This window comes from Talpa europaea (genome assembly GCF_964194135.1).
Source record: "Talpa europaea genome assembly, chromosome: 13".
Classification (NCBI taxonomy): domain Eukaryota; kingdom Metazoa; phylum Chordata; class Mammalia; order Eulipotyphla; family Talpidae; genus Talpa; species Talpa europaea.
The window spans coordinates 64,295,284-64,320,456 of record NC_140080.1 but is presented as its reverse complement, the minus strand read 5'-3'; the positions used below and the strand labels follow the sequence as shown (position 1 = coordinate 64,320,456).

At 36.8% G+C, this 25,173-nt stretch overlaps 1 protein-coding gene across 1 annotated transcript in view; it reads left to right on the top strand.

Moving 5' to 3' along the window:
* The window catches only part of CHST9 (carbohydrate sulfotransferase 9), a gene marked incomplete at both ends in the record, with an annotated part of 212,974 nt that overhangs the window by 72,150 nt on the left and 115,651 nt on the right, over window positions 1-25,173 (top strand). Inside the window, one exon of the mRNA XM_084252923.1 lies at window positions 5,407-5,445. Within this exon, the coding sequence (XP_084109049.1) occupies window positions 5,407-5,445 (39 nt within the window). The remainder of the gene's footprint in view (window positions 1-5,406; window positions 5,446-25,173) is intronic.

Here is a 25,173-nt window from a genome sequence, read left to right as displayed (position 1 = left end):
CAAACTGGTCCAACCACTATGGAGAGCTGTGTGGAGATTCCTCAATCTGCTAAAGATGGAGCTTCCACATGATCCAGCAATTCCACTCCTACGTATTTACCCCAAGGACACAGAAACAGTAATTCCAAAGAGCACCCCTATGTTTATAACAGCACTATTTACAATAGCTATGCTATGGAAACAACCCAAATGCCCAAAAATAGATGACTGGATCAAGATGTGGTACATATACACAATGGAATATTACTCAGCAATCAAAAAAGATAAACTCATGCAATTTGCAGCAACATGGATGGAGCTGGAAGGGATCATGCTCAGTGAAATAAGCCAGAAAGAAAAGGAAAAAATACCATATGGTCTCACTCATAGCAGGAATTTAGAAAACCTAAATAAGGGACCAGGAAAAAGACTAATTACAATAAATAAAAAATCAAAATCAACAAGTAACTATAAATCAGAAACACACTATGGGGGGTGGGAGGGGAGGGGAGGAGGGATTTGGGCGAAAATAAGGGGGGGTGGGAATAAAACAAAATAAGATAAAATAAAATAAATCTTAAAAAAATAAAAACATCTCTTCTGTACTGAAGTACTGAAATGTGCTATAAATTGATACATATTTAGTGTTTCTCCATGGAACAATGTCAGCAGCTTCAAATATAAGTAGTTTTTAAAATGGTCAAGATTCAGTTTATGTAAATGGTCATGATATGTGGAATCTTAATATTCAATTAAACATTCAATACATTTTCTGAAAAGAAAAGTTTTACCCTACAAATTCCATTTTTGTGAGATTATGGTCCATTTTTATTCCTCATAGGTGAATGCTGCCTTCCAGTCAAAATAGAAGTAAGGTGCAAACCATACTTTTGTTTTATTTTTAAACTAGTGTCTGTGGTAAAATAAAGCACAACTAGGGCAAAACACATGTTCATTATTCTGAAAGCTTCTCTCTTATTTTATCACCCACTTTTCTAATGTAAGAGTTTTCTAGGTTGTCAGTTGTAATGTAAATACCTGGTAAAAGCACTGTTCTTGGTTGTACTTGCACTTAATGTTAGCAATAGTAAAATTTACTTCACATTCTATAGCATCTTTAAGAGGATTGGGCTATTACATAATTCTATATATGTCACCTTAATCCCAGGCATTTGTGTTCAAGGCACCGCGAAGCATCAGGAAACAGAGGCATGGGATATATCCTTTAACAAAGGAGGCCCTAGTCCGTTTGGGAAAACAAACCCGCAATTAATTATGAAGCAAACACGAGTTGGTGCTATGACAAGTGGACTAAAGGACTAAAGGAACATAGAAAGGTGATTAATTCCTCAGGGAATTGAAAGAAGGGTAGGTACAACAGGGCAGGGCTTTCCCAGAAGCAGAAAAAGCATGAAAAGGGAGTTAGGGCTGGAGACATGATTTCTGTGTCTGATGAGCATTCCACATAGTGCACGTCGGATGGTAGTAGAAGGTAGATCGTGGTCAAGTCTTTCAAGGTCATAAATTTTGTACTGGGGAATGTGAATTTTAATCCTTAGTAGAGATAAGGTGGAAAAATCATCCCTTGATAAATGACATCAGGTAAAAGCTTGTAGGAATAAAACAAACCAACCAAGGGCCTCCCTGGTGGCGTAGCGGTTGAGCGCTGGGCTGCGAAGCTGCTTGCAGCCTCTGCAGCGCCGGTTCGATCCCCGGCCACCGGTGAGGGTCCCACATGGCGCGCAGACCTCTCCTGCAGTGCCTGCTGCTTCCCTCAGCAGTGTACTTTGTCAGTCTGCCTATTCTGTTCCCCACTCTGGCTCTGGTGAATTCTCTCACCCTCCCGTGCTTCTGACTGTACCCAGTGTTGTATAAATAAATAAATCTTAAAAAAAAAAAAAAACAACAACCAAGAAGAAACATCAAGTTCATGAACTAAAGCAATGGCACTGTGAAAGGAGAGGACTGATCTGAAGGAGTTGTAGAGAGAGAAAGCAATGGTCCAAGGGACAGATTAAGTGTGGAGTTTGAGTATAAAGGAGAAGATGACTCTTAGGTCTCATGTTTGCGTGAGATTTCCAGTAGGCCTACAACCTAGGTAGATTTTTTTTAGAAGATTTATTTATTTATGCATACAAGAGCTGGATGCAGGCCAGAGGTGTGGAGGGATAAGAGGATTCATTGGAGACAGAATGAATCCTGTTGTTCCTTGGTCAGGGGTCAAACTCATGCTGCAGTGGCTGTGGATAGCTTCATAGTGCTGAGACATTACCCCTTGCACCACCAGGGAGGCTCAACCTAGGTAGATTTTGAAGCTAGACCCACAGGTCTCAGATATCTTTCCATAAACACTGAGAAGTAAGAGCACCATTCAGGGTAAGAGACTGAAAAAAAAAAAAAAAAAAAACCTAGTGGTTCCTCCCCAGGTAAGCAGTGCCCTCTCAGTGTTCCTTGATCAATATAACATTGTCTCATTTATCTAGATTTTTTTTCTCATTTGGAAGCTAGTGCTTATGTAACTAAGAATAGAAATCTAAGTTGATTTCTATGACAGGACTAATAACATATACAAGTAATAAATAATATACCGCACTCTATGCTTTATAAGCTCTTTCATATAACACAGAGTCAGTAAATTGTTTGAGGTCTCAAAAAAAAAAATCAGCAAAGCCTTCCAGCTTCCCTTCTGAAACATCATTTTATGTTTCCTTCATTTATTTCTGGTCTGCATGTGGAATCATTTAATCCTTACAGTAGTCCAGGGAAATAGTTTCTGATCTCCATTTTATACATGAGAAATTAAAGGAGACTGATTGATTTGCTGCAACTCTGGTCACTATAGGTATATTATTTTAAAAAGTAGTAAATAAGGCTTCCATAAGAAAATTGTCTGATAGGTATTATCAATTACCCAAAATTTAGCTGCTTAAAACAATAAGCATTTATCACCTCATACAGTGTCTGGAGAACTCGGGGGTGGCTGACTGGGTGTTGTGGGTCAGGGTCTCCTGTAGAATTGTAATCAGGCTTTGACCAGAGCTGCGGCAATCAAAGGCTTGACTGAGGCTGGAAATGCGATGCCAGCAAGTGGATGCTGGCTGTGAGCTGGAGGTCTTAGTTCCTCACTGGCCATTGAGAGGACGCTTGAGTTCCCTGCTGCATGGATCTCTCCATAAAAAAAGCTTCGGTGTCCTTATACCATTTTATCTGGCTTCCCTCAGAGGGAGTGACCTGAGAAAGCAAGATGGAAACCACAGTGTTTTGTTAAGACTTACCTATCATTTCTGTAATATCTTATTGGTTACACAACTCAGTCTAATTCACCGTGGAACGAAATCCACAAGGACCTGGAGACTAGGAGCAAAGAAGGGTATCAGTGGGGATGCTTGGACATTGTCTACCACACATTATTATTTGTATCCAATACACTCATTGTCAATTTGCAGAATTTACTACTCATTCTTATACAAGTTAAAGACCTTCCAAGGAGAGATTTTTCTCTAAACATTTTCTAATTCAAGACTTGAATAGCTTTTTTTTAATTCATGAAAATATTTGAGACCTCTAGTCTGTAAAAATTTAGAATCCAATGATAAACATTAGCTTGCCAATAAAAAAAAAAAAATGAAGAGGTACCCTGCTGCACTTGGTAATGAATGAAGCTTTAAATGGACTATTCATGCCATTTATCTGTTTGAATCATTGATATAAATTGCATCAAGCAAGTCCTCTGGAAATCACCCAAATGAATAGAATGTGCCATTAATCAAGGTGCCAGTTAAATGAATTCTACACTTTTGGCAGCTGTGCGGGGGGAAGATTGTACATTTTCCACCTTATATTTTGAATTTTAAGAGACAAGAAGGACTGGTAGAAAAGCTAAAATGAGGTTTACATGCAGCTTCCATGTGTGGCACAGGCGCTGAGTAACTAACCACCTGTGAATACTGACAGCTGACAAGAAAGTTCTGGCTGGAAGAGTGGCCTCACTCTCCTGGCATAAGACCAAGAATCTCACCTCAGCAGTGCTGCTTTGCACAGACCATTGCCTAAGTGCAGAGTTCCTGATGTAAACCTATAAACTTGCTCAAGTATCCCATTGCCAAGAAGAAACCTTGATTTGGATGAGAGGCCATTTCCTCAGCCTCACCTCCCTGGTCATCCACTCCATCTGCAGGCTTTCAGCCTCTCTGAAAATTCCCACCCCCTCTCTGCTAAAACTACTTTCTCATAACCTAGAAGCAACAGTAAGCTCGACAGCACCAGTTGAGACCCGCCACACTTCCTAAAGCCTATTCATGGTCTCAGCTCTTTGTTCTGTTGAACTCCACGGACCTCTGCTTCGTCTTCTGTCTTCTCATGGTGCCCAGCACAAAACAAAAGTAGTGCTTTCATTTCATTGCTCATTTTCCTCAGTTCAGCCTCTATACTGTTTTGCCTTTACATTCACATTCAGCCCCCTCAGCTCCAGCCAGCATAGCAAGATGGGCATTTTCTGTGTCCGTCATTTCAATTTTGATCTCCCTCCCTAGTTCTTTGTTCCTATGGCACTGCAAACTCAGTAAGTCTAAAACCAAACTAATCACTCCTGTGACCCATCACAGTTTATCATTTGCCTAAATCTTGTCTCTGAGCCCGTCACCTAGGTGACCATTTTTCTTGACCTTTCTTCCTTGCACTTCACACTTTGCAAATCCTTCTGGCCTTATCATTTCTGCTTCCCCCATGTTTCTTGCGTCCATCCCTCCTCTTACCTAACATTTAAATTATCTTTACCTTCTTCCTATGCAAAGCTTCTAGTTTATCAACAATCTAAAGCCAACTCTAGGTGTGACTCTTCTCCTTAACATAACCTTGCCCTGCATAGCCCATACTGTTTCCTCTACCAAGAATTAATCCTTTCCTCATTTCAGATTCCCCAAATCACACATATGTGTGATATCTCAAGATCCAGATTAAATACCACTTTCTCCATGACTGCATGGGGACACCATGAATAGTCAGTTGATATCTTCATCTTTAAACATGGTACCTTCTGGGGCACATCTCATTTCACCTTATTTGTCTGCCCTACATATTCCAAGTAGGTTGTAAGAGTCCATGATCTTATTTTCTTAAGATGTTTTCTCCCACAATTCATTCTAGGGATTTTTAATTTGTAGGTTTATTGTTGAATAAATGACTCTTGCAAATAAGATTTTTAAAACCCAACAGCTTATTAAATATTACTGATTTATTTTTTACTTTTATAAGTTGATTGAGAGCATTTTTCATCCATTTCTGCTATGCCCAGTCATCTCTAGAAGCATGTTGGACAGGCTGAAGTAGTGATTAGGTTTGGAAATTGCTGTAATCTGGACATTCATCTTAGTTACATCATGTTCTCATAGCCCCACCCAGCAACTGACCTGCCACTTCTCATTTCAGGGAGAATGGAGAAGAAAAGAGTACAAAAAGCAACTTCAGGTAAGATTTTCACTACCTCAAGCTTTATTTCCTGGTTTTGCTTCCACCTAAAAAAAAAAATATATATATATATATATATATATATATATGTAATTTAGAATTCAAAGACTCACATAAAAATGTAATAGTTTATAGTACTAAAATTTATAGGTATTAAATTATTACTGATACTCATTTAAATATTAAATTATATTAAATATAATTAAATGAATTAAAATTAATGGATGTAGATTTCTCACTTTCACATCAATAATGCCCTCTAATTCCATCATTCTATTCAACAGAAAATGAGATGGAATGTTAATTTTTTTATGATTACCTAGCTAAAGGTAAGTTTTGCAACTACCAGTTTCAAAATATGAGCTTATAATAATTAAAAATCATTTTACTTTCCAAACATCTATGAATCGCTATTATTTTTCTTAATACCATTTATGTAGTTGATAGTTTTCAGGGCAGTATTAACTACTTAAGTAAGGACAATCTTTATATTTTGGAAGAATTACATTTTTAAATTCTAATTTATATTCAGATGTGCATGACACTTTGGCACTGTGCCATTAGACATAGTATGAAATCAATATTTGCTAACTAATTGAAAAATAAGTTTTTAGATTTCTGTACTTGGTTTTGGCTCAAAGTCATGGGGTAAAGTACCTTTGCCCAGGAAATCTTTCAGCAGGGTCTGTCTTCCAGTGCAAAATGCCCAGAAATTGTCAATAATCAGAGAATTCTAGTTTGGCCCATCACCCTTCCTAAATCTCCAGCAACCCACCATTCTTAGATATGCGAGAGCTGCCAACATAGACTCAATTGTTCCCAACTATGTCTTCTTTCAATTTCATTTTTTGTCTAGTAACAAGCTATCATGTGTGTTTCAAAACAGTCAGTTTAGTCAATAGAAGACAAATTTCTGTGTTAACATAAAAGTGTATAAACAGTTTAAAACCCTGTCTCTTTACCCTTCCTAACCTTAGCATCATCTCAAACCACGAGGCAATTTCCCTGCGCGACTTTCTCTCTTAAATGTTATTGTTTGCATTCTTTTATGTGTATCTTTTCAAGTGTGCCATGAATACAAAAAAAAAAAAGTTTAGGCAAGAAAGTGTCTGATTTCCTCATAGATGTCATCACCTACATATTGCTCCTTGAAGGGAAATTATTTATGCTGTTTCTAAAATGCACTTGCTATGATCACATCGGCACTGGCTTCTTTCATTAAAGATGCTTTAGAGTTCAAAAGACAGCTAAACTGACCAGTGTGAAACCAGGTGCCTCTTTTCTTTCCCCACATATCATGGATTCTAATGTCCTAGTGACTAGGAGACAGAAAGGACTGGAGACAGAGGCAGGGTGAGAACTATACCTTCCTCACTCCTTGTTTTTCAGGTGACCGATCATCCTAACCTTTTTTCCCCCTACGCAGTATCACTTTGATACTGTGTTCAGTTTCATACTTCATAAAATGCTTTTCAATAATTGGAAGGTCTTTTTTTTAAAAGATTAATTGATTTATTTATTTATGCATAGAAGAACTGGGGTGCAGGCCAGAGTTGCAGGTGGGTGAGAAGATTCACCAGAGACAGAGCGGGGAGCAGAACAAGCAGATCTACTGAAATACAGTGCTAAGGGGAGCAACAGGCAAGACAGGAGAGGTCTGCTGCAGCATGTGAGGGGTATCTTCCTGGCTGGGAAGCAAACTCAGGCCATGGTAGTGATACCACTGAGACTTAAACCCTAGGCCAACACAGAGAGCCCAGAAAGGTCTTTTTTAAGGTAGGGAACTCTATAACTGGGGTTATCAAAAAACTCCTTTTATTAATGAAGCTAATTTGTCCCTACTAATTCACATCTTGTCAATGTGTCTGATTTCTGTAAGAATGTGAGAATAAGTTTTTATATCAAAGTAAAATCAAGGATAATGAATGAACAGAACTCAAATTGTTAGGGAAAATTTGAAGATTCTTATCATTTCAAAGAACACAAATCCTATCCTGGAAAATCTGTCTATCTATCTGTGCATCTATAATCTAAGTTTACAAAATTGGGCCATAAATTTTGTCAAAATAGTCAGAAGTATTACCATGCTCAGTTAGTGAAGCTAGTCTGAATGTGAGCATCTCTCATAAACATATGCCTAAGATACTAGAAATATCATGGGCATTCCTGCTTCTGACTTCCTGCCTGCACTTCTATAATTTATCATTCATTTTATTTAGATTCTTGTTCTACCTGATGGATTAGACAGTGTCCCTTCTACCATCTTGTCTATAATAAGTACAATCCCATTTAGGGGATAGCAGTATTAGATCCAATATGTCCTAGCCTATTGAAGCAATCATGCTGGAAAGCAATGAATTTTGAGAAAACATATTATAGACAAAATTATTCCCCATTAAAATAGGAACTCCCAGAACCCTCACCTTTTGATTGGTTAAGTTTGATTAATTATTTAAATAATCTGGCACTAAGATGAAAATTACAGAAATATGACTAAGAAATAACTTCCTAGCAAGGAAACCTCTTCAGGACTGGAAAGAATTAGATCGTTAATAAAACTGTGCAGAGATGGGGCATCACCAGCAAGGGATGTTGACAAAAGATTCCTGAAGAGTTCGGTGGGATTTTTCTTAGTTTTTTTTTTTTCCAATTTTGTGCCTATGATTCTACTTATAATTATTACTGTATTTAATCTGTACTCCACAATGTGCATATGGATTCTCACACAGAGAGAGAAAGAGAGAGAGAGAGAGAGAGAGAAAGAGAGAGAGAGAGAGAGAAAGAGAGAGAGAGAACGGCACTAATGACTCACATTCCATTATGTAACTGAATGAATCATATTTCAAAGCTTATTTAATTTAGGTTGGACTGAGTTGCCCAGTAGAGCATATGGGACAAAGAGAATGTAATAAAATTGCCCTATACTTTATTTAGCTTTTTGGGAAGGGAAAGTTGTTTGTACCCTTATTGTAACCGTGACTGTGGTTTCAAATATGATGCTGTTTCCTATAAGCCAAGAATAACTTGCAAGAGAATATGCTTAACCTATATCGTTCATTGTCATTTTGAAAAACAATTCAAAGCATAAACCTCTTGACATTGAACTTCGAAACCCATGCATAGCCATACAGCATGGCTAGCAAAAGCAATGCTCAATATGGCTATTTGGGTGGATAAAGAATGAATATTAAAATTTTATTGTAGACAAAATATCAGGAGGTAAATTCCTGATGTAATCCATTTTCTATTTGCCGTTGATTTTTTTAATGACCCTTATATCTTCCCCAGAAAAATAAGAAAACAACCAGCTAGCCCATAGATTTCATTTTTTTTATTATTTTACAAAAAGCTCTGTAATAGAGTTTGAAGTACTTTTATCTCACCAGAAGAAATACCCTTTTTTAGGTCAAGGAATTCTTGATATTAAGAGCAACACAGCATAAAGCATAAAGAAAAATTCTTACAGAGAAAAGTGCTTCATAAATTATTGTTTAGAAAAAAAGATACTAGAAGCCTTATTAGACAGATTTTAGAGACACTGTCTGTGAAATATATATTGTCCCAATTTTTCTAAGGGGGAGAACACTTTTGAATCCACTTAACTATTAAGTAAAGCATAGTCCTGGTAGACCAGAGAATGGAGTTATCAGTAGAAAAGATAATGAGTGTTTTTAAATGACGTTGCATACTTTTCATTAGCGCAACCTTAAAGTTAAAGATGCTGGATTCATTTGCATAATTTGCAAAAAAGTTACTGGTAAAGAGGAACAATGTTATTTTTTTCTTCACTCAAAAGGTGAAATTTATTATTGGAAATTCAACAAATGGTAGAACATCTGCTTTGCAAGCTCAGTCCCTTGCTGCTTACTTATTGCCTGGGATTTTTGCCTCTTTAAAATGTTCTAAAACAGCAATAGCACCTCCATTTTAAAACTTTTTAACACACATTAAACATGTAGTCATGCAGGATTAAAAAATAGTGCAATAGATACCAAACAAATTCTTCCATCTGTGTGAGAATAGCATCCATACTTTCTTATAAATATTACTCATTTGTTGAATCTAAATTTTCAAATACATGCATATTTAGCATGATTTTTTTTTCTGTGATGTTGTTGTTACAGTGCTTTTCCCCACAGTTCCAGTATACTCTCAAAAATAAGTCAGAAAGAAAAAGAAAAATACCGGATGGTCTCACTCAGGAATTTAGCAGGAATTTAGAAAACCTAAATAAGGGACCAGGAAAAAGACTAATTAATACAAAGTAAAAATCAAAATCAACAAGCAACTATAAACCAGAGACACACTACAGGGGGAGGGGGAGAGGAAGGATTAGGGTCAAAATAAGGGGGGGTTCAATTGTATGGGGAATATAACCAAAATGAAAATGCATGTGTTGTGGAAAAATGAAAAATGATGTAAGAATTATATAAAATAAAATATTAAAAAAGAGAAAGAAAACATTAAAAGACTAGTTCCACTCCCCCCCCCAAAAAAAAAGTGGGAGAAAATCTAATTTGCCATCATCTTAATTGTTGGTGACCAACATTAAAATATGAAGTTAGGCGGATTATATCATGACAAATAAATTTAAGAAACGATCCATCTTGAAAAGCCCATAATTTTTTAAATGTCAATGTGATGCTTTACATGTTTTGTTCTCATTTTGAGAACCATTATTCCACTTTGATTAAGCTTGAAAATGGACATCATCCTAACTTGTCAAAAGCACACAAGAGGTCTTATATTGACCACATCTGGTTGATACCACAAAAGGAGCAGAGAAGGAATCTGTGGCATTTATAACTCAGTGCATCCAATTTGATAAACATTTGTGGTCCAAGCTTTGTGCTTTATATTGGAGATGCAACGGTGAATAAGATAGGGCACTAATGTCTTCCATCCATTCACTTTCAGCTGAGTGATACAAACAAGTGCAGATGATTATAGCACAGTGTGAAGAGTACCTTTTAGAGAACTACTCACAGGGAGTCATGAGGATTTCAAGAAATATTTCATGGAAGAGGGAAGAATTGAGTTGATACTTGAAGAAGGAATTGGAATAGTTTACCAGATTGAAAAGAGTAAAGGACTGGCTATCTAGAAAGACAGAGACAGAAAAAGCATGGTCTACTGAGGGGAAAATAGTGGTTTAACAAGACTGAAGCACAGCCATAAACGGAGAGTTGATATGGTCAGAAAAGAAGGCATGAGCCAGAATAAGCAAGGACCATTATATTATTCCTTGGAATTTGGACTTCATGTCGCAAGTGATGGAAGTTAATCAAGTAGATCAAGGAATTTATAAATGTTTGAATTTATAAAAATCCTTCCAGAGGAAATATGGATTGGAAAGGGAATTGACTAGAGTCAAGGAAATCAGACAGGGTATCATTTTGATTGTCTAAGGATGAAGGCCTGAGGGGTCTTTACTAAGACAGTGGCAATAAGGAAGCAGATATCTTTATTTATTTATTTTTTTTAAGATTTATTTATTTATACAAGCACTGGGCACAGTCAGAAGCATGGAAGGGTGAGAGAATTCACCAGAGCCAGAGCGGGGAGCAGAACAGGCAGACGGACGAAATACACTGCTGAGGGGAGCAACGGGTGGCAGGAGAGGTCTGTCATGCCATGTGGTACCCTCGCCGGTGGCCAGGGATCGAACCAGTGCTGCAGAGGCTGCGGGCAGCTTTTCAGCCCAGTGCTCAACCGCTACGCCACCAGGGGAGGCCCGCAGATATCTTTATAAGATAGACTTGACCTGTGTGATTGCACATGGGAGGTAAAGGAAGATGAATCTTATGTTTCCAGTCTAAGAAAAAAGTAGCGCATCCTACATAGACAACACTGGAGAAAGGACAGGTCTGGTGGGGAAAATAATAAATTGAGTCATATCTGTATTGATTATTATGTGATCTATGGGGTATAGAAGCAGAAATGTCAAACATATAAAGTAAGCAATAGGCATTAAAAATCTGAAACCCCAGAGAGGAGTGTGGAATGTACACTCATCTTTTAAGTCATAGGTACCTGAATCATAGTGGAAGCCCTGGTTATGAATAAGCTGGTCCAAAGGGAATGAAGGGTGTAAGAGAGAAGAGGAAGGATAAGTCCTTAGAAAATCCCTAACATTAACAAAGAAAATAATAACAGAAACCAAAGACTGAGGGACTAAGAAAGATCAGTCAAAGCTGTCCTCCAACAATCGGCATCACTCTCTGTGACTGAATCAGAGAGGAAGAAAGTCAAAAGAAAGAGGGAGTGGTCATTTTGTCAAATGCAGCAGAACAATCAAACAAAATAATTGCTGAAAATTGTCCATTGGATTTGGAGGTTGGGGAGAGGAGAAGACTGCTAGTCACCACAGAGAAGTTATATTTTAGGAGTTCAGTTAAGTGAAAACCAAACAGCAGTTGGCAGAGTGAGGATCTGTAGAACAAATGCAGAATTGTTCTTTCAAAGACTGTGAAGAAGAGAGATGAAAACAGCAAGACAGACAAAGGACATAATATTAAATCATTAAATTGACGAGTTAAAGTTTGCTGAGGGTATACTATTTCAGTGTCCATAGCCTTCTAGGATATCCTCTAAATAAACTTGTAAGTTTTGGTTATTGTCAACATTTTAAAAATTAGAAAATTGAGATGGAGAAAAGTTAAATCACTTGCCTTAGACTCCACATATTAACTGATGTGATGGAGCCAGAAATAGAATCTAGGTTGACTCGAGCTAACCTATACTATCCAGACATATATCTGGAGAGCAGTGGCTATGCACATCTCTTCCAGATTCTGCATTCAGCAAGGTCATGTGGGTAGCTCACAACTGGCTGTGGTGGGAATATTTACACTGTGAAAATTGGCAAATGTTAAAAACTAGGGTAGGTAGATTTGTTTGTTCCAGGAGAGCCATTTAAATATTGACAAATGTGCCACTGAATCTAGGTCTCTGTGATAGAGAAGCCTATACATTTCCCACTGCCCTGTGTGTGTGTTGTGACCTGGCCAAGGCCACTTGGTTAGCTAACAATAGCAAAATTGAGATCTGGACCCAGACCTCTGATCCACACCCAGACCAATGTAAGTCCCAGGTTTTGATGAAAAAATATATATAATAGTCTTTTCGTACATTCTATGCCCAAATGGTCCAAGTTGGTATAAACAAAGTTTCATTTTTATCCATCCTCTAGTTCTAAGCTACCAATTTTCTGCTTCGGCCTCCCAAGCAATCCATCTCTGGCGTGTTTGCTTTTATAAACAGCTTTCCTGAAGAACTGGCTCTCTGAACTATGTTAATGAATTCTATTTTAAAAAATAACCAATTTTCTCTGGGTTTATAGTTTCAAAACAATATTTATTACTCAGTGAAATAAAGTATCTTAGATGCCATTTTCCCATCCACAAAATGGAAGACTTACACGCGAACTGTTCATTAAAAGGAATTCTGAAGAGTTTATTTTTAAGCAAATTTCATTTTCCAGCCAGTCAAATTTATGATATAGAATGAATAACAACACAGCTGTGCCACATTATATTGAAATACCTTAAATTTCATTGTATAACACTGCATTAAAACAGTGCATTTGTGCAAACTAAGCAAATCTAAAATGATAGCAGCTAATGTAGGAGAAATGGCTATGTCACACCACATGGTCAAAGTGTAGATATGAAACATCTCCCAGAAATCTCCCACATGCTTAATTTGCATTGCTATTATAAAACTCAGTCCAGGATTTATTTGCACACATGGTTACATTAGGTGGCAGTGGAGAAATATCTTTAACTGCTTCACAACAGATTTCACCTTAAAGCAGGGCACCTTGTTGTGTAACTGAAAAAGAGAAACTTTTATCTGGGTTGACTCTGGCACAAGATTGATGTGTTCTTTTCACCAGAAGAGAAAAAGAAGAAGAGTTTTGTGATTTTGTTAGCCAAAAATTACTTCAGTCTTCCATCTTAAATTCAATATTCTGTGTAAAAGCCACAAAGAATTCCCAATTAAAATGAACGTTCAGGAGTGATACGATAGATCTCATTAAAGCAGCACAGGTCAAAGCAATTCTCAACAAAATTAGCCTCATGCTAGTTTGAATTCATTGTGGAAGTTGCAACAAAGCATATTCTGTGAGATATCTCCGTAGACTAGTCAATATAATAACTGAACTTTGACATGACTTGGAAATCGGGTATTCTGGGTAAATGCATGTTTTGATTAGTTAAAACTTGCACTTGTACTAACAAAGCCTTAAAAATGCCTACAGAAATAGCATATAAGTGAGCCTTAGGCTCTCTTGGGAAAGGAATCCTAAGTCAGACTTGATTTTCCCACAGAGAAAACAATGAGTCTGTATTTCTAACCAAGGAATAGATGCCCAACTTTTTTAAAATAGATATGACCACAAACATTTTAATCAACTGTAATTGATATACTTGTATACTGTGTAACAGAATACCTTCTAAAATGAAGTAAGTCATTTGTGCTGAGCAATACTGCAAGCAATCATACAAATTGCCCTATTCTTTTCACTGAAAATTCCAAGATAAGAGGATTTGCAGGACAGGAGAGAAGTCATGAGACTAGGAATTAAGAAACATCTGAAGACTGTTCACCCTAGAAGTGAGGTTATGGCCTGAGTAGCAGATGGAGGCAGTCTGAAAGGAGCTGAGCCTTAGTTGCAGAAGTATAGAGAGCAGGAGGGGAGGGACACGGTGTGAGGGGGACCAGACCAGGGGACTCCTCAGGATTTTGGCCACAGCCGAGTAATCACATCAACTAATTCATGCCAAGGTGCTAATGAATGGCCGTGAATACTCCGTGATTGATTCTATAGACCATATTTAAATTTCCTTCCAACGCAATTATCAGGTTTCCCTTTGAACCATTTATAATGGGAGATGGTCCCCACCACTGCCCAGGCCTTGGTTTGAGCATCTTTCTCTAGTGAAAGTCCTCTAGAATTTCTCTTCAATGACATCGATCCTTGCTTACTCATATTTGCTTATATGTCTTTACTATGTTGTAGTTACCACTGTGACTGTACATCTGTTATACAATTTCTCACTCACAGAAACAACCTGTATTTCACAGTCAAATGTGGTCCTTTCCCCCTCAAAAATGTCCTGGGAGTGCAATTCTATCTAAGCCTTCTCCAAAAGTATATGGTTCTGTGTTACACTGAGATCCAAAGAGACAAATAAAACACATTTAGATTTGATTTTAATGCATTTTCACTGGTGATTTTTACAATCTAGTCTGTTGACTTCTTTACCATCTTATTGTTTTATTTTTATTTTTTCAGTTTTATTTAAATATCATTGACATATAACATCATGTAAGTGTAGGGATTACAAAGTGATGATTTGATACACATATATATTTTGAGATTGCTACGTACCTATACTGTTTTAAAATGTTTATCTAGAATATATAGATAAGCAAATATGAACAAAATTAAATTCATTATTTTCACTGACCTTCATAATACCTAAAATACACTAAATCTTACTAGTGTAATAAAATACACTAAATGATAGTTACTTCCCATATAAGGCTTTTAAATTTTTTTGATATTTATAAATTACAGGAAAATGCACAAGCTGTAACTTTTAATACCTTACCCACTTTTAATTGTACAGTTTATTGGCATTGAGTACCATCATCGCCATCCATTTCTAGAACTTTCATCTTGAAAAACTGAAACTCTATGAATATAAAAACTCGTAACGTACTTTGTTAAATGACTCCCCGCCCTCCCCTTCTCCCCAGTGCCTGGAAACCATCATTCTACTTTCTGTTTCTATGAATTTGTCTATTCTAGGTAGTTCATATAATTGGAATCATATAGTAATTCTCTTTTTTAACAGGCTTATTTCATTTAGCGTAATGTTCTCAAGGCTAATATGTGTTATCACATGTTGAAGAATTTTCCTTTTTAAGGTTGAATAATATTCCATTGTATATACATGCCACATTTTGTTTATCCACTCATCCATCAATGGACTCTTGGGTTGCTTCCACCTTTTGACTCTTAGGAATAACATTGCTGTGAATATGGATGTGCTAGTGAAATATTACTACATTCCCATACCATTTTCAAATGTTTATTTAAAACTCCTCCTTTCAACTCTTTTAAATATGTGCCCAGAAGTGGAATTGTTGAGACATATAGTACCCTACAACATTTTAATTTAAACATAAAGAATGACATATTTATAATAAGATTCTCCAGTTTTCATAACTATTTATGTGTTTGCTTATTTATTTCCCTCACTCATGCTTTATTCAAGATCAGCAATATCCAATAGAAATATAAGCCATATATGTAAATTTAAATTTTTGAGTAGCCACCATTTTAAAAGTAAAAATAAATGTGATTAATTTAATGATATATTATTTACTCCAGTATATTAAAAATGTTATAATTTCAACATAAAGTCATTATAAAAATTATCCATTAGATGCTGGAAATGGTGCACATGCAGGGTACATGTATTATAATAAAGAATAATGGGATGTAACAGTCAAAAAGAGATGCAATCTTTCCAATATAGTAAAGTTATGTCCAGTGGACAAATATGTGTACTCTTTCAGCTTTTAAATTCAAATTAAGTAAAATAAAAAATTCAGTTCCCAAGTTGGACTAGCCACATATCAACTGCTCAGTAGCCATATGTGACCACAGGGGATAGTACAGAACCCACTGTTTCCATCATCATTAGAAGGGCCTTAGGACAGCACTGCTTCTGAGGCAGGGAACTTGGGTCTTTTGTTTACTATCATCATATGAAACATAATAAGTGTTCCATATATTAGTTGTGTGAGCAACTAAATTTATTAAGCAATTGAATGCTCACCATTTGCCAGGCACTGTGTGGGGCCTTACTGAGTGAGTCTATCAGCCTGAATCAGCAACATACATGTCAGGACTTGGGATGCCTTTAGAGACCAAGGTGCTTGTAGGTTCTGTTTGCTTCATTCTGTGCTAGATTTTGAATGAAATGAGAAAATGAATGCATGGATAAAAGTTACTTGTATGGCTCAGTAAATACTGTTTCAATTGACAAAAGAGCAAATACCTTTGTTAAATCAATCAGATACAGAAAATGTACTAAGGAAAGAAATCCCTAAGACTGGTGGAAGAAAATTGCAAGGGTAGGACAAAAGAAAACTAGAGAAATGGGAACATACATGAAAAGGGTATGAACAGCTTAGACAGTGCATTAGAAGAAATACATAGGACTGTCTCTAACCAACCCCAGGGCTTAGAGTCTTCCTTATCTATAAATTAAAGTGCAAATTTTATTAGTTCTGCATATAAACTTCGGTATCCTAATTTAATTTTGAAGGGAAGTCATTCATGTATTCATTCATTTGTGGAAGAACTATTGAAAGAATATTGATTATTTAGTACTACAAGTCAAGGACAAAGCACCAAAGTTATATTTGAGATGGGGAGAAATATGAAACATAAAATAATAATAATAATAAATAACTTCTTTGATTTGCTTGTTAAGGGGAAGTTGAAAATTGGATGGTGTTTTCTGCATTTTGCCTTCAGAGCCATGATTGATGAACCCTGATTGCCCTGGAATGAGTCTATTTGTCTGAAGAGATAATGAATGTTTCCTTATCAGTGTCACTGAAATATTAAAAGCAAAAAACAAAAATCACTGAGTTTCTTTGATAATTCTGTCTTCATTGTGCTTGTTGATTTTTTCAGCATTCTGCTATTATTTTTAAAAATATGTATGTAACTACAAGGAAAGCATATTATTTGCATATGGAGTTCCTCTCCTGCCTGCCTATGTGCTGTTGGAGATAGAAGTCCACATTCATAAGTAATTTGAGAGATTGGACTAAAAAGATTGCAGGATATCATTAATATTTATCTGACACCTTTAACATAACTCTTTGTTGCATCTCTTTTAATTGCAATCAAGCACATTTATCAGTAACTCATTTACCATTAATATAGAGGCCCTTAAATTTTAGAAAATAATTGGATATGAGTGACGATTTCTCTTTGTCAAGAAATGTTCTTTTTTTTTTTTTTTTTTTGGGAAAATGAACCTAACAAGTGTGCCTCCCTTCCCAGTGTTTGCTGTTACCAGGCCTGCTTAACAGAACAGTAGTGGTCATTGTGTGCTAGGAGAACAGCTGTGAGTTGACTTCCTGGGAATTTTAAAGGCATTTTTGAAGTCAAGCTGTAAGGATCAAAGTACCCTTAATCAATTTGTCTTGTAGACTCACTGATGTAAAATATTTTAAAAATAATTGCCTCATGTTCAAAATATGTAACTCATTTAATTCATGTATAGATACGGTCATTTTTAACATAATTAAAATAACTTTAAAAATCATTGCAGTATTCAATTAAAATAATTTTTAGCCTAGCCAAATTCCCATTTCCAAGAAATAAAAGGTTATATGACTATATAATTCATTGTGATGTTTTTGATTAATGAATATATTATAAAGTTAACATCTACTTTTTTTTGCTTTTTTTACTTAATCTGATACAAATGAAAAGAATATTTTTTAAAACTAAATTATAAAAGGTTTCCTAGAATTTAATTTACCTTCTGGCATTTATTGCAAAAATAAAAAAAAATAATTTCCTCCGTATGAGGAAGAAAATCAGAAGAGTGATAATCAGTTGAATGTTTTTCAACTCCATAGCAGAAATATTTAAATAACAACTTCCTAATGCATCTAGATTAGATCCTTGTTCACATTAAAATACCGATAGTAGTGTCCTACTCTCAGTATTCTAATTATAGTCACAATGTTTGAATTTTACTGAACTTTTCAAAAAGCATTTAAAGTTGGCAATAGTCAAAGTCTTTGAGAGATTGTAAAAATCAAACAAAAAACAAATGACCTGAAAGATGTATTTCATTATCTCTTTTTTTAAATAATGTATAGTGATTGGTGGCAGAAATAGATAGAGCAACAGATGTCCCCGAACAGCTTGCATGTCTCATCTTTTCTCTCCAAAGACCACCACGTCATGTCCTCTATCAACACAGTGAGATGTACTACAGTGTAACTCGGGCCGCACACTCTTTCCACTAGTTGATTACCAAATTTAACATTGTCACTCATGAAATAATGTCAAGAAGAGCTCTGTTCTGGATGGAAAAAAAAATTTTGCACATGAAATGGCAAATAAGGGTAGACTTTTGCTTCATATATGCTGATAGACATGTAAACACCAACAATAAGATGTAACTAATTTAAGTTTTTGAAACTTTTGACTTCACAACTTATATAGGTAGTATAAAACCGTATAGTCAATTGTCCTACATGACACTCTAGTTGGCACCCTTTGATAAAGGGTCCTTTTAAAGGACAGAAAAGGCAAATGTGACCCTGAAGCATATAGGTCTTCTACAGAGCACCAAGGGGGAAAAACTTAAAGATGAAACAGAAGAGGGCTTCTTCAACCAACAAATAGCAAAGCAGCTGTTGATCAATTCTCCAGGCACACACTCACCCAAAGCTAGTAACTAATAGAATCTACTGAGCAACATTGTACTTAGTATTAACCTATTTGTTTTACACTTAAAGTTTTGTTGAGGCTAGATAGCATGTTAAGTGTTCCCACAATAAAATAAAATTTTAAATATATTTATTAAACAGACATACACATACTGTCTATTCGGGGGAGGGAGAGTTGACTAACTACAGGTATAATTATATTTATAAGGTGAACAAAACGTCTGATCATGGAATGTTCTAATCATTTGCTTGGTCATTAGTGGCCCCAGCCAGTAGTTGAGGAGTTTTGAGAACACTTGGCAGCTGGGCCTTTGTGTTTGTCCTTCTGTAAAAACCCTACAGTGTAACTATGTCACATTATACTTCCAGCAGGGATTATTGGGTTGGGCAATCTGACCATGTCTTCCAGATAGTTCAGGCAAGCAGAGGCAAGAGATTCTCAGAAAGAGCCTTTATAGCAGAAACAAAAACAGATTGTATTTCAGAGAAGAGAAAATTTGACGTGACACATGCTGGTTAGCAAAACCCTGAAAATGCAGGGGAAATGCAGAGAAGGGGGGAAATGATGTCAATACCCTTCCAAGTTATAGCTCTTCTTCAGTTAGCAGAAGACAAAGCAGAAGTGGTAGATGCAGACCCTTGTAACAGGTGACAGCAAAGGTGCTGCCTCCAAATAAACCTCCTTCATCTGACTCCAAAATCTATGAAATCTTGCTGCCCGCAGCTGCCTCTGCAGAATAAAAGGTCTGCATGTGAGAGGAACTCCAAGAATAGTTGGTGTTAATTTTCCATCTTACATGTGAATAAAGTTAAAAGTCACACACCTACTTGCAGGTAGTTTCTGTGATGATATTGGAAGTGTTCCTGCTATACCCTGGTACTACTTCCGGGACACTTCTCTATTAAAATGAAACCAATTTTGATATGCCCTCTACCTGCCATGTGGCTGTATCTATTCCTGGAGGGAGCCCAGTGTGAGTCCAGTTTAGAAGTTAAGAGAGCCACCTGAGGGGGGAATCTATACTGTCAAAACACTAGCAAGGTAGTAAAACAATGATATTCATTAAAAGTTAAAATAAAAAAAAAATAAATAAAGCCACTCTGGTCTCAAAACACAAGGGCTGCAAACCCCAGCTCTGTCCCTTAGGAGCCTTGTGGGATTAACCTCTCTCCACTTCTCCCTTTATATGTAAAATAGAAGTAATAAGGGTAATATTTCATAGTGTTGTATGAGGATTAAGTGAGAAACTGCCAAGCCCTGGGTCTAATGCCTTGCTCATGATGTGTTCACAATAAATTTTAGTGATATTTTTATTGCTTTTGATATTACTTTATATTACTTGCCTCTGTCTCTTAGCATCTAGGATGGAAACATTAGTAACACACCCAGAGGTTTGTTTTCTTGACATGTAGTGTACATAAAACAAATATTGGTTGTGAGAGTGGCAAAGGAAGGAAGGAAAGAAGAGAGGGAAGGAGGCCCTTGAAAGTTCTTTCTTGGTTGTCTGGCCCATGTTTTGAAATGTGGAAATACATAAAGTATTTGTGTAATTAATACAAATTTGTGTTATTTGTGTTATTAATACAAAAACCGCAGCAAGCATGGTTCATATTCTATAGAAAAAAGCCTTAGAAAGTGTGTTTCTGTGTGTTGTGAGCATGACAGATGCTGTCAGAGGTTCACTTTTATTTATTTATTTATTTTTGGTGGTTTTTTAATTTATATATAGTTTACATCGTTGTTCATTTTTAAACAACATTTGCTTTCCCCCCCCCCCCCAACTCTGGGAATGCTCAATGGGTGTGGCTGTGTGGCAGTGTGAGAGCGGAGAGGACAGAGACAAAGTGCTTTCCCTAAATAATCTTGCATGTGATAGAGGTGGTTGACACACGAAATAAGTGTGTAACAGCAGAAGCCTCTATAGACCATTTGGAGAAGAGTTTGAAGCAAGCATTCCATGACCAGACCATGTGGGTTTGGATCCAGCACTTGACAACTTTGTGGCCCAGACAAGGTTAGTAACCTCAGGGAGCCACACTCTCACCTACAAAGTAGAATAGTATTAACACCAGATAAGGTTAAGGAATGAGTGAGTTACAGGTGTAAGAGGCTTAGCCTGACTTTCTGTTCACTCCTAATCAGTACCTACTTTAGATTACAAGACCACTGTTCTGAGCATGGAGAGATGAAATCATCAAGGTTAGATCCTGAAGAAGGAGTCGGACTTCCGCAAACAAAGAACAGTCAGCTATTTCAGACTTGAGAACAGAAATGAGTGTGGCCTATTCACAGGACTTTTAGAATTTGAATAGGGAAGCTCTGCATTACACAGGTAAGCAGGGGTCATTTTTCAGAGAGTAAGTGGGAACTTTTAACAGTGAAAAGCAAATAATGCTTTTTGAGGAGGAGATTTAAATAGGAAGAGCAATTTCTTAAACAATTTGATAAATTAACACTAGAATTGAGACTGAAATTAGGGCTACCCATCTGGAGAAAATCGCTATGCTCTAGGCTTTGATGTGCTATAAAGACCTTGACTGGATGGTGGGGGCAACAAATGAGTAACAGACATAGAAAGAAAGCATCAAAAGGTGACTTTCTGGGAACAGGCATGGAGGAAATGGAGGGTATAGGGGCAAATGTCAAAGTCGCAAGTCTGAAGGGCAGGAAGAAGTCTCTATAATAGACACATGTACATATTCATAGGGGCAGGTACATATTCATAGGTATATATTCTTAGGGGCAGGCAAAAGGATTATACATTTCATTTAAGTCTAGTTGCACTTGATCCAACAATAGAACACAGATGCCGAAGCTAGAATTTGGAGAAGCAGAACTGAAGTTTGGGTGTCAAAGTGTATATATATATATATATATATATATATATATATATTATATATATATATATATTTGAGACGGAATCAAGCATAGGTAACAATTTAAGAAACGCGAGAGGGTGACAGCAAGAGTGAGGCGGGGGCCTTCCTGGTGGCGCAGGCAGTTAAGCGCCTCACTGTGAAGTTGTCCATAGCCTCTCAAGCGCAGGTTCTATCCCTGCCGGCCGGCGAGAATTCCACGTGGCATGGCAGACCTCTCCTGTCTCACCCGCTGCTCCCCTCAGCAGTGTATTTCGTCAGTCTGCCTGTTCTGTTCCCCACTCTGCCTCTGGTGAATCCTTTCACCCTCCCGTGCATCTGGGCTGTACCCCAGCTCTTGTATAAATAAAATAAATAAATCTTAAAAAAAAAAAAAGTGAGGCTGGATGCCCGTCAGCAGCAAGCACACCAGAACTGATGGTAAGGATCAGTGAGGAGGTAGGAGGGCATCTTTGGGGGCAGGGTGATGAACAGCATCAATAGGAAGCCTGTGGTGACTGTGTGATCGTAAAGACTTGTGCATTTATTGTTTATTTATTTATTTTAGCCTCATTTCCTAGACTCTCTAACTGAAATGGGCATTTTTTGGACATTTTGTAGAGGAGGGAATTAGGGCTGTGCAAAGCTGAGTTACTGCAGTTACTAATGGGCTAGGCTTGTCCCTTTCTTGGAGGCTGCTGCTTGGGCTAGGTCCTGTCTCTAAGCACCCTACAGGATACAGTTCAATTTGTAATTTAATTTATGCAAAGCAAGCTATAAAGTGCAGATGCCCTGCCCAGAGAGCCAGGCAAGCACTGGAGCTCTCTCAGAAGCCAGCAGGACCTGGAAGTTACATCAACCAAAACCAGGCTCAGCGGAAAGAACCCCCGGGACACACACTGACACTAGATCTCTCCCTAACACCCTTTTTTGTTGGTATTTTCTTTTAATTTATCAACTAATTTTGCAATCTTTGGAAACTGAAAAAGGCAATTTATTCATTTACTCCTTACCTTCATACTGGTGGTATTAAAATAACCATTGTTTTTACTATTGTTTCTAAAAAGATATTGACCCAAGAGACTGGTATATATGAAGGAGGCTTTAAAATTCTATCCACACCTATAGCTAAGTGATTGCAATAATTATTTTTAAACCAGATAGTTAAATACTAAATAGTATTTTTGAAAATATACAAATGTGATGTCCCATCTATGAACATTTTACACAATTTAACAATTTTACTGAAAGGATAGCCATTTGAGTTCTTAACCTTTTATGAATTCTTTATGAAGTCATAGAAATCTTAATACCTTTGTAATTTTCTTCTTGAAGGAAATAATTTGGAAAATGCCAAGCAAAGAAACATCAAAAGCATTTAACATAAACTGAATCATTAATACTTAATGAAAAAAATAATAATCCATTCAGAAGCATTGAAAACAGTTACTATAAAATCATCCCTTCTAGGAGCCTAGGAAGTTCTTCAAAACTAGTGCTTAAATAGTCTTACTCAAAGAAGGACTTGACAAAAATAGAACATGTAAAACCCAAGAATTACATGAATTAGATGGTGAGATTCTAAGTCACTTCATTTTAATCACTGCTTATTTTTGTTCTGTTTTTTTTTTTAAAGATTTATTTATTTATACATACAAAAACTGGGGTACAGGCCAGAGGTGTGGGGGCTGTGAGGATTCACCAGAGACAGAGTGGGGAACAGAACAGCTTCACTAAAATACACTGCTGAGGGGAGCAGAGGGTGAGTCAGGAAAGGTCTGCTGCGCCGTGTGGGTAGCTCCCTGGCCAGGGATCCAGCTCGTGCTGCAGTGGCTGAGGATAGCCTCATAGGTTGCATCTTAACCCCTTGCGCCACCTGGGAGGCCCTTTAATCGCTGTTTGTCATCAGATTTCCACTAAGTTTGCTCCCACTCTTGGTTCCTTCTTGAGACCACCGAGTCAGAGGTCCTTCTATGTTGTCCATTGCTTGCTGGAACGAAGGGATGCCCTTTCAAGGTTTCTTCAGTTTCACAGTTGCAAAAACCAGTTCTGAAAATAGTTGGCGGTATTGGTTGACCAAATTTGTTTGCTGAAACTCCTTTTGTTTTGAACTATGGAGGCTCAAGTTCAAAAAATACTTGTTAACTTAAGGAAACCACAATTAAAGGGTTCTTCTTTTGCATATTTTTAAAACTGTTTCATCACTTTCTGGCTTCTCGCTTCTCACTGTTCTCTTGCAGTGACAACTGTCTCATGCCCTCTTCCAGTCTGCTGCAGCCTACCTAACTCACCACCGTCATCTCTATCCTGAGGCTCATGGGAGGGAGGGAAAGAATACTAACTTGCTAGACTTGGAAGCTAAACTCTGGAATCATATCAAAGTTCCTCCTCTAGTTTTGTGAATTTGGGCAAGATACACAAACTCTTTTCTACCTTCTCTCTCCATTAAAAAAAAAAAGTTAACTAAGCAACTCTCTCCTTTGCCTGGATATAACTGACTAACTGATGCTCACAGCCTAGAATCTCACCTACTGCCCTCAAGATCATTAATAAACTACTGACCCCTCCGTGGGGATGTATGTAGACCAAGAGTCTGATGTGTATATTCCCAAATGAGCTGTGCCAATTGTATTTGCTCATATCATTATTCAATTCCATTGTAAATTATGTAAATCAGTGCTATATGGAAGCATAAAAGAAATCCTATTTCTATGAAAAATTTTGGAAAGACTCCAAAACATTAAAAATAGAATGCTAAAAATAGAATGCTATAGAATTAAGCATGAAAAATATAATGGATAACTACACCTAAGAGGAGAAATCACATATTGTCTAAAAATTAACAACAATGTAAGAAAAAAGTACTACATTTAAAAATTTAGGAAAAAACCAATATCCTTTAGAGTAAGTAAATAAAGAAGAATAAAACAGATAAAAATGTAATGAACAATGGACTGTGGTGGAGGACTATGGGTGTTTTGGTGGTGGGAGAGTTATGGTGACCACACCTGAGAGGAGAAGTTCTGTACTGTCAAAAAATTAGTAAGAATGTAAAGCAATGATGCTTAATTAAAATAAATAAACATTTACACACACACACACACACACACACACATATATATAATGACAAAGCCTTAGGGAAAAACCCAAACAAATATAAAAGGATTCTGCTTTCTATCTTTAGTTTCTCAGCACAATTTAATGGAACTAAAACTAGGAAAGATAGATGATGATTCTAGCTATGGTTTATGTGCTGAAATAGAAACATACAGTTATATTCCACATGCAGGAAACCAAGTCATATTCCCAGAGGATTATTCTGGTATTAAATTAGATAAGGTTCACATTCAGTGTTCTGCAGAATGTCTC